Genomic DNA, 10,764 nt, shown 5'->3' on the forward strand with positions numbered 1-10,764 from the left:
TAAATTCACGTAAACGATCAAAAATAGTCGCGACCAAACGGTCACGAGCAGGAACAAGGAGGTGCTAAATGGGTGTCGAGGGCAAAAGAGGTAACCGAAACCCGGAGACACCAAAAATACCGGCGACAAATAATCGGAGCAGCTGCGAAGGAAAGCGGCACAGTTCTGCCACGGTTTCAGATCAGCCGAGTCCACGGAGGTCAGGACCTATTTCAGCCGCTCACGTGCGAAGAACCGAGCTGCACCTTTTTGGTCCGCAAACACTTTTCCACAGATCGCGTTAGACAAAAGAGGCCAAGCAAGTTTATCTGCCGGGGAGCTCAAATCCAAAGTGTCGTTCCGTCAAACGCACGGATCGGGTTTTCGTGGCTCCGTGCATCCCTTCGCGTGCTGCAGGTGTTGTATCGGCGCGGCATCATCGCTGCAAACTTCGCCGGAGCTGACTCGGTGTCTCGCGGAGCCCTCTCGGCGGTGGAGATGCTCCCCCGAGGCGTCGACTCGTGTCACTTTTATTTCCCCGGTCGGCTGTAAAAGGCCTCTACAGCGGAGGGAAATTAGAGCAGCCTCTTAGTCTTTAAATGGGCCTAATGCATCTGCAGAATGGGCTCGGCGGTGAAACGCTGGGATCCGGGGAGCTGCACACAGAGTTTACTCCTTCCTACTTTCCCCGTCAGCTTGTTTGTTTTGAACTGCACAAGTAGAGCCACATGAGAGAAGCTTTCCAGAGATGCATCTTCAGAGTTCACTACGTTTTATGTCACATGTTAAATAACGACAAACGTTTCTACAACAATCCAACCAACATCTGCCGCCCGGCTCCTTTTTATTCCTCCCTTCCTCCGGCTGAGAGACGAGCAACTCGCCGCGGTATTAAAAAAAGAAAACGCCGGCGTAATGGGCAATCAGAAGGACGAGGAGGCCGAGATGGAGACGGCGGTGGGAGATAAGTGGAGCGCATTTTCATTTATGGCAAGGACAGTAATGAAGGCTCTGTTTATGGCCAACAGTAGAGTAATTACAGCGCCGGCGTCCTTGTTCCCGGGTTGAGGGTCACTTTGCTTTCATTTGAATTTTGTTCAAAGTGCACAAAGAGCGGCGGCTCGCTCAGAAACGGAGGAAGACGCCGCCGCTCGCTTCTCTGGTCTTTGGAGAGACTTGACAAGGAGGCCGTAACCTTTTCTGAGCGGTGCTGAAATGTGGAGAATGTGAAGTGGAGGAGCTTCAGTCAGCTTCTTACTGAACTTCTTACTTCTATTTTATTTTTTTGCTCTTTATTTTGTTCTTTATTCTATGTTGCACTGAAGGAGCTGCTCTTAATCTCATTGTACATGTGTGTAGTGACAATAAAGGCACTCTATTCTATTCTATTCTATTCTATTCTATTCTATTCTATCCTTACATGATTAGAAACAGACTGAGAAGAAAGTAGATGGTATTTTTTCCCTTATTCAGACTAGAAAGATGCTCCATATTGGATTTTTTGCAGATATTTTCTAATTTAACTTGGCGGATTGTCGGTGCTGATACCAAAATGTTCACGGTTTTCTCCTGTAATTGATTAATTAACTTACTGTTAACCCTCCTCTAATCGGGTGACTCACGGATTCCCACATTCAATCTGCAAAATAGAAAACTTACAAGCAAATTTTTTACATTTTTATGCCACATTTTGAAGCAAACTCTTGAGTTTGTGTCAAACTTGTTAATTTTTAAAAAGTCATTTATCGACTTTAATCAATATTTATAACTAATAAATTATTTTATGTGTTAGAAGTTGGAAAATGCTTTGTGAATTGGAGAAATGTCTTGAATCCCAAAGTCAGAGACAAAGAACTCAAACCTGTTTCACTTATTCACACTAGAAGGTAGTACAGATGCTCAATATTGCATTTTTGCAGATATTTTCCAGCTTATCTTGGCTGATTGTCGATGCTGATACCGACGTCTGATTGCAGATTGCTCCTCCTATATTACACCTTATCTCATCGCAGGGGCAGACACACAATAAAAAGCTCACAAATGCACACATTCTCTCTGCAAAATAGCAAAACTAGTCAACTTATAACTAAAATATTCTGTTTTTTTAAAGCAGAATTAAAGACTTTTAGCCGGAGTTGCTTTATCTGCTGCTCGTATTTAATGTTAATCCTTTTACCAGCTTTAAATAGTAATAAAAAGCTAATTAAATAGTTGTTAAAATGTGCAGGATGCTTCCTGAATTGAGCAGAACTTCTTATAATATTCCTTGTGTTTGCGTTCTGAGGTATGACTTTGAAACTCTTCTTTGACGACGCACATATTCAGCAGCACATTATTGGATTTTAACAGATTGTTGATGCCGATATGTGCACGTGGTTTTAATAATTGCAAAGAACATTAAGCCTCTCCTCTAGTAGAATGAACACATTAATAATCCTCGTCTTATCGCGGTGGCGACTAACTGGCAGACATGCTTTCAGACAGTCACTCGACACAGGAAGAAAACGATTTCTACTTTGAATAAATGTGCCTTTTTTTTTTTTTTTTTATGTAAGATTTCAAAGCAGAACTATAAACCCTTAGCCTGAGATGTGTTATCTACCTGTCAGTGTTCAGTGTTCAGTGTTGAAGCCTTTATCTGCTTTAAACAGTAATTAAAACTAGTTAAACTACTTAAAAATGTTAAAATGTGAAAAAAATTCTCTGTGACTTGGAGGAATTATTGGAAAACTTCATTCTTTAACAGCAAAGTCCGAGTTTTACTTATTCAGACTATAATGAGCTAAAGAGCTTCACAACGTTGGACTTTTGCAGATATTTTCCAACTTATTGTGGCTGATTGCTGATACTGAAATCGCACAGAACTTTAAATCTCACCTGCAGCCTGATTAACACATTATTAAATCAGCTCTTATGGCTCGTTTTAAGGTGCAGACATAAAGAACAAAGCATCACTTTGCAAAACTAGACGACTACTTCTGCTTGCATTTTTATTTTTGTGTAACATTTTGAAGCAAAACCGCAAACTTCTTTTATGGATCGATACCAATCATAAAGCTGACGTGCTTCCAGAGGGCGTCGGTGTTGGTTCTGGTTCGTGTTTATGGGCGTGAACGTCTAAACACATCAACACATGTGTTCTGCTGAGACTCACAGCAGCAGCCCGGACTTTGACATGAACATATCACAGGATGCATTTAGATCCAGTTGCTATTTAAAGGACTAAATATCTGGCGCCGTCCACGTGTTGCGGTTTGGCATTTCACTTCATGTCTGAGCTTGAATTATTAACCGGGTCAGAGTTAAGGAACAGTTCAGCCTTTTTTCTCAATTAAACTGCTGTTCATGTTTAATAATTAAAGGTGTTAAATAGACAGAAATTGACAAGTTCCAACCTTTAAATGTAAAAACTATGATCTCAAAGACAAATATATACAATAATAAGGTTTAGAATGTTTAATTAACTTCATGAGATTTGCTTTTTAACTTGATTTGAAGCTAACTTTGTGATTCAGAAGTTGTTCACATGAACATCTGAGGCACGACTTCCTTTTTTATTCTCTATGACTGTCGTTCATGTTGTCTGTGCTGCAAGTTATTTACTGTTTAAATGGTGAGAATGCTGATGGAGCTCAATATCATCGAAGGGGATCTCTTTAAAACATTTTCATTTTAAAATCAGTAAAACAGTAAAAAAAAAAAGCAAATCACACTAAAAAAAACTGACGTAAGACAACACAAGATAAATTAAACTTACTTAATCATGAAGGAAATTCTTTTTCAAGATATTCCTAAGAAAAGAAAATAAACAACGTGAGAAATACAGCGCCAAGTAGAAACTAAAAATAGAAATAAAGCGAAAATAAGACTAGAATAGAAAAAGAAATAAGTAAATAAATTGTAAGTAATACTGGCAAAGATAGTAAATGTTATTGTTGATTAATTAATATATGTATTATTATTATTATTGTTGTGGTTGTTGTTATAACAGTAATAACAAAAATAATTAATAATAATAACTAATAATAATTTATATATTTATCATAATAATTATTATTATTTTTCCAGGTTTTTGATTTGGTTTGGTTGTTTTTTTGTTATTTTTTTTGTCCGTGTTTGTTTTTTGTATTATGTATTTCTTTCTTTTTTTTTGCCTTTATGATACTGTGGTATGTCTGACACAAATAAAATTAAAGTGAAATAATAATAATAATAATAATAATGATAATAATAATAATAATAAATGTGCTCAATAATAATAAAAACTTTACAGACAGGGCAAAAAAAAAAGAGAAAACAAAGAGAAAAGGATGCTCAGGACGACTAAACAATCCGAACAGGACAAAAAAAATAAAAAGAGGCAAAAGTAAACACCGTAAAAGATTTTCAAAATAAATCACTCCAGAAACACCAGATAAAAAGTAAAAGCACCAACAATGTCATATCCAAGTTGAGAAAAAGAACAAGTGGAGTTAAAAAAGGTAGAAGGTAAAACCATGACGACGACGCTAAGAATAGTAGTAACATTGATGTCACACATGATAATGAAACTGAACCGCTGATCTTCTTCTGCCTTCTCAGACTTCGCCGAGCCGCTCCTGCTGCCCTCCATGATAGATCCGGGTCCGTCCACCAGCGACAGCCCCATGGCCGCCGCCCCGCCTCCGGGCAGCTCGCCCCCCGAGGAGAGCATCTCCATCCTGACCTCGATGGGCTTCCCCCGCAACCACAGCATCCGGGCGCTCAAAGCCACGGTCAGTCTGCTGCCCGCCGCCTCCACACCCCAGTCCTGAGACACAAAACAGAACCACTTTGATTCTGACAATTAGCTTCAGATTGCCCCTAATTCTTCGGTATTTCCTGTTGAAAACAAACACCCATGGCTTCACATGTGCTTAAAACAAACGCTATCTTTCAGTGAAAACGCTGATTTATTAACAGTCGAGCGGTTGAGCCGGCGTGGGCAGCGACGGATGAAGACATGAGGTCCGTCGTAGGCGGCGCTCCTTCCCGAGTCTGTCGGTCGTAGAAGCAGCTGATAGTTACACAGAGGGATTAAAAAAAAAGAAAAAAATCAGACTTCTGAGGACAAAGAAACGAACAAGAACAGAACAGAGCGTCTCTGAGGAGCGGCGCAGATGTTGTCAGAGCAGAAAAAACAAGAAGAAAATCCAACAGTTAGTCGGTAATGGATTCATAACTAAGAGAACAAAAACTGGACAATAGAAATAAAAAGACAAACTGCTGCTTCATCCATCTGTTAAAATAACAGTATGCTGTTATATTACATAAAAATACACTAACAAACAAAGAAAATCAAATAATCAAAATGATTAAACCGTACAAATAAGCAACAGCTGATTTCTGAGTTCATAAATTCTTCAAACTCTCTTTTTGTGTGATGATGATGTAACTACTAGCTACCTGCTGTTAGATCCATCCTGTCTCCATGTCAGGGATCACGTATAAATATTAATAACTGATAAAGTTATTGTCGCTGATGTTCCACCTGCTTTAAAATGTGCAGCTTTCTTATTCTTTTATAGACACTTAAATGGATCCTGCTGCCGTCTGGTGCTGCAGATGTTCAATAAACTCAGAGGAAAAAAACTCCCAAAAGCAACAAACTGAACTTCGGCTCCACTTTGATTTAACCTTTATTTAAACAGGAAGTCCCACTGAGAGACAAAACCTCTTTTACAAGAGAGACCCGGCCCAGGTAGCAGCCAATCACAGCAGATTAAGATGCAACAAATACAAATAAAACAACAACTATTATAACATAGTGGACTTCTCAAGAAAAACAATCATGTCTCCATCACCACATCCTTTAAATGTATTAATTGATGTGAGTGTTTTTAATCTAAGATCTCTAATACCAAGTGCTAGTTCCAGTGCTTAGTTGGTTCCAACCCGGCACTTCCTAAGAACCCTTTTCCACTGACCAGGAGCCAAGTTAGAGCCACGCCGTACCGTTTACCGAACAACGCTCATGGAAGCACTTCTCACCTCGTCTCAGGCAAAACATACGACTTGCTTCTTATCAATAGACGCTACAACTGTACCGGCTTTCAGGGTGCAACAGTTTGTGCAGAACTTCCGTGTGTCATTCCAGTACATCTGTGATCGGACCAGAGGTGAAAAACGACACAAATCACCGCTCATGTGTCCCATTCATTCATTTATTCATCGGTCTCGTCGGTCACGACAACTCCGCCCCCAGCCCCTGACAGTTCCTAGCTCTGGCCCAGCAAAGAGTTGGTGTTCGCTAAGCACCAGAACCTGGAGCCGGTGCTTAGGCGGTGGAAACACAACGAACTGGTGCTGAGTCGGGCTCTGGCTAGTACTGGAACCAGCTCGGTGGAAAAGAGGGGTATCTGCAGATTATTCAAGCCCGTGAGGCATCGTAGGAAAATGCTTTTTTTCCCCAAATCAGTGAAAAGTTGACCTAAATTAGATGAATCATCGATGAGCCTCATTAATCTCGGATGTTAGCNCGTAAAAGATTTTCAAAATAAATCACTTTAGAAACACCACATAAAAAGAAAAAACAAAAACAATGCCATCTCCAAGTTGAGAAAAAGAACAAGTGGAGTTAAAAAAGGTAGAAGGTAAAACCATGACGACGACGCTAAGAATAGTAGTAACATTGATGTCACACATGATAATGAAACTGAACCGCTGATCTTCTTCTGCCTTCTCAGACTTCGCCGAGCCGCTCCTGCTGCCCTCCATGATAGATCCGGGTCCGTCCACCAGCGACAGCCCCATGGCCGCCGCCCCGCCTCCGGGCAGCTCGCCCCCCGAGGAGAGCATCTCCATCCTGACCTCGATGGGCTTCCCCCGCAACCACAGCATCCGGGCGCTCAAAGCCACGGTCAGTCTGCTGCCCGCCGCCTCCACACCCCAGTCCTGAGACACAAAACAGAACCACTTTGATTCTGACAATTAGCTTCAGATTGCCCCTAATTCTTCGGTATTTCCTGTTAAAAACAAACACCCGCAACTTCACATGTGCTTTAAAAAAACGCTATCTTGCAGTGAAAACGCTGAATTATTAACAGTCGAGCGGTTGAGCCGGCGTGGGCAGCGACGGATGAAGACATGAGGTCCGTCGTAGGCGGCGCTCCTTCCTGAGTCTGTCGGTCGTAGAAGCAGCTGATAGTTACACAGAGGGATTAAAAAAAAAGAGAAAAAATCAGACTTCTGAGGACAAAGAAACGAACAAGAACAGAACAGAGCGTCTCTGAGGAGCCACGCAGATGTTGTCAGAGCAGAAAAAACAAGAAGAAAATCCAACAGTTAGTCGGTAATGGATTCATAACTAACAGAACAAAAACTGGACAACAGAAATAAAAAGACAAACTGCTGCTTCATCCATCTGTTAAAATAACAGTATGCTGTTATATTACATAAAAATACACTAACAAACAAAGAAAATCAAATAATCAAAATGATTAAACCGTACAAATAAGCAACAGCTGATTTCTGAGTTCATAAATTCTTCAAACTCTCTTTATGTGTGATGATGATGTAACTACTAGCTACCTGCTGTTAGATCCATCCTGTCTCCATGTCAGGGATCACGTATAAATATTAATAACTGATAAAGTTATTGTCGCTGATGTTCCACCTGCTTTAAAATGTGCAGCTTTCTTATTCTTTTATAGACACTTAAATGGATCCTGCTGCCGTCTGGTGCTGCAGATGTTCAATAAACTCAGAGGAAAAACTACCAAAAGCAACAAACTGAACTTCGGCTCCACTTTGATTTAACCTTTATTTAAACAGGAAGTCCCACTGAGATTCAAAACCTCTTTTACAAGAGAGACCCGGCCCAGGTAGCAGCCAATCACAGCAGATTAAGATGCAACAAATACAAATAAAACAACAACTATTATAACATAGTGGACTTCTCAAGAAAAACAATCATGTCTCCATCACCACATCCTTTAAATGTATTAATTGATGTGAGTGTTTTTAATCTAAGATCTCTAATACCAAGTGCTAGTTCCAGTGCTTAGTTGGTTCCAACCCGGCACTTCCTAAGAACCCTTTTCCACTGACCAGGAGCCAAGTTAGAGCCACGCCGTACCGTTTACCGAACAACGCTCATGGAAGCACTTCTCACCTCGTCTCAGGCAAAACATACGACTTGCTTCTTATCAATAGACGCTACAACTGTACCGGCTTTCAGGGTGCAACAGTTTGTGCAGAACTTCCGTGTGTCATTCCAGTACATCTGTGATCGGACCAGAGACGTCCTGGAGAAAAACGACACAAATCACCGCTCATGTGTCCCATTCATTCATTCATTCATTCATTCATTCATTCATTCATTCATTCATTCATTCATCGGTCTCGTTGTTCATGATAACCCCGCCCCCAGCCCCTGACGGTTCTTAGCTCTGGACCAGCAAAGAGTTGGTGTTCGCTAAGCACCAGTTCTGAGAACCTGGAGCCGGTGCTTAGGCGGTGGAAACACAAAGAACTGGTGCTGAGTCGGGCTCTGGCTCCGAACCAGGAAAAGAGGGGTATCTGCAGATTATTCAAACCCGTGAGGCATCATAGGAAAATGCTTTTTTTCCCCAAATCAGTGAAAAGTTGACCTAAATTAGATGATTTATCGACGAGGCTCATTAATCTCGGATGTTAGCGTCTGGGTTTTGTTGCTGTAAAGTTTTATTTTTGTGGACATTTTACTTTGTACAGATGTGAAAATGTCTTTGTGCGCTAAAAAAAAACATCCCTCAAAACTCTTCACAGCTCAAGGTGCTGGTTCTTGTGCATACTTTTCTGTTTTATCCACCTGGTAGGTCTGCAGCTTATACAGAACTGTGACACGTTCAGCCGCCGTCAGATGATCAAGACGTTTGGCTCGGAGTCGTGTTTGAGACGACCAGAACCAACCTGTCAGTCACAAAGAGATCCTGGCTGACCCACTTGTTCACTCTCCAGACGTTGAACAGGTCCAACGTGATTAAAGATCTAAATGCTGTTTACAAATAGTTCAGCTTAAAGATCAGGACGTTCCTCACATCAGAGGGTTTCATCACCTCGTAAAGGTGTCGATGGTATTTTTATATCACGTTTTGTGTGAAAACGGCCTCTGATTCTCACGTTGGAGCACAAACATCCCATTAGTAACACAGCATCCGACAGCAGGCTTCCTTGTTTGTGCCACCGAGCGGCTGCCAGCCACAAGTCAGGAAATAAAAACAGATTTTTTTTTCCTCCGGAGGGACGGAGGTGTGAAACAGAGAGCCGCTTTATTATTAGCCCCAAATTAGAGCTTCGTTTAAAGCCCTGCGACCCGACCGAGGGAGAAACCCGTCACCGGATGACGCCTCAGACCGACGACGTCGAGGAATCGCACCTAAAGAACATCCAGAGAACGTCCTCAGGGGGAGCAGATGGGACGCCGGGCTCCTTCAAAATAAAAGACCGCTGAGTTTGTTCAAGATGCAGCAGAGAGAGGAAGAGAGAAAATCTGATGGGATATGAAAGCTTTAGTCTTTATTTCTGATCACATTACAGCAGCATAATTTCCATTCCTATTTTACTTATTTTATTTCATTCACATCTTGTTGTTGTTCTAGTTTTATTCTCTGCATTTTTCATGTCATCTAGGTTTTTCTGAGCGATGTGTGGCTCAAGAATTTCCTTCAGGATTAATAAAGTTTTATCAATATGTGGTGGTAGCAGCAAATATTAGCACATCGAGACCTCTCTGTGCTAATTTGTTCTGTCACAGCATCGTTTTATGCACAACTAATGATTTTCCCATCAACAGGAAATCTTCTCAAGAGCAAATGTTAACGACTAAAACCCGCTTTGGATTCCAAAAATGAAAAAGTAAATGTAAAAGTGCACCACTGACACATTTAGGACTAGTTTTATTTTTTGCCTGATGAAGGTCGATCACTGAACAAAAGCAAGTTAGACAACGAGTCTTTATGAAACTTGATTTAAGACTTTCTTTGTCTTAAATCAACATTAGGTTAAGATTTCTAATAAGATTTCTGTCGGCGTTTTTTCCAGAACAACAACCTGGAGCGAGCTCTCGACTGGATCTTCACGCACCCGGAGGAGGAGGAGAGCGACGCCGTGTCAGACATGGCCGACACGGAGCCCAACGACAACGCCTTCTCCAACGCCAACTCCCACAGCGACTCCACGCTGTCCCCGGACCGAGACACGACGGGGCCCCGGGTCAAGGACGGACCAGGAAGTAAGCGAGTGTTATTGATCCTCATCTACTTGTATGTTGTTTTAAATGTGTTTGTTTTTTATGCCTGTCATAGAAGAATTTCTGTCACTTGTGACAGACAATAAAGTTTATCTTATCTTATCGTATCTTATCTTTTCTGGAGGTGTGAAGCCTTTAACCCACCCCGACCTCCTCAGAACCTGCTTGTCCTTTATCTACAGTAACTTCAGTACATTTAATGAAGCCGTGCAAAGTTTTACGGACACATCTGAGATCTGCTAAAAACTGCAACTGAGATTATTTTACAGTATTTTTTTAGATTATTGCTGCTAAAAATTTTAGCATGTTTTTACAGTTACCTCAGTGTTAGTTTTTACTTTCTCTATTCTTGCCTAATTGTATTTTATTATTTTAGTATTATTACATGACTTCTCCAGTTTTTAGGCAGAAAAAAAAGATATTCTTAAATTTATTTTGTTAAAAACTGCAACCAAATCAGTTTTACATCACAGTCTAAAGCCAAAATCAGATTTTTCTTCTGCACATTTTTGTTCAATAACCAGCTGGTAGCATCA

The 10,764-nt window shown here is 41.0% G+C and overlaps 1 protein-coding gene across 1 annotated transcript in view; it reads left to right on the forward strand.

The window, feature by feature from the left end:
• Positions 1 to 10,300, forward strand: part of usp13 (ubiquitin specific peptidase 13) — a gene marked incomplete at its 3' end in the record, with an annotated part of 39,648 nt that extends 29,348 nt beyond the window's left edge. The window contains exons 18-19 of the mRNA XM_008293715.1: positions 4,561 to 4,733; positions 10,021 to 10,300. Coding sequence (XP_008291937.1) covers positions 4,561 to 4,733; positions 10,021 to 10,300 — 453 coding nt within the window. The remainder of the gene's footprint in view (positions 1 to 4,560; positions 4,734 to 10,020) is intronic.
• Between the last annotated feature and the right edge of the window lie 464 nt (positions 10,301 to 10,764).

Source organism: Stegastes partitus, unplaced genomic scaffold, assembly GCF_000690725.1.
Source record: "Stegastes partitus isolate 25-593 unplaced genomic scaffold, Stegastes_partitus-1.0.2 Scaffold904, whole genome shotgun sequence".
Lineage (NCBI taxonomy): Eukaryota > Metazoa > Chordata > Actinopteri > Pomacentridae > Stegastes > Stegastes partitus.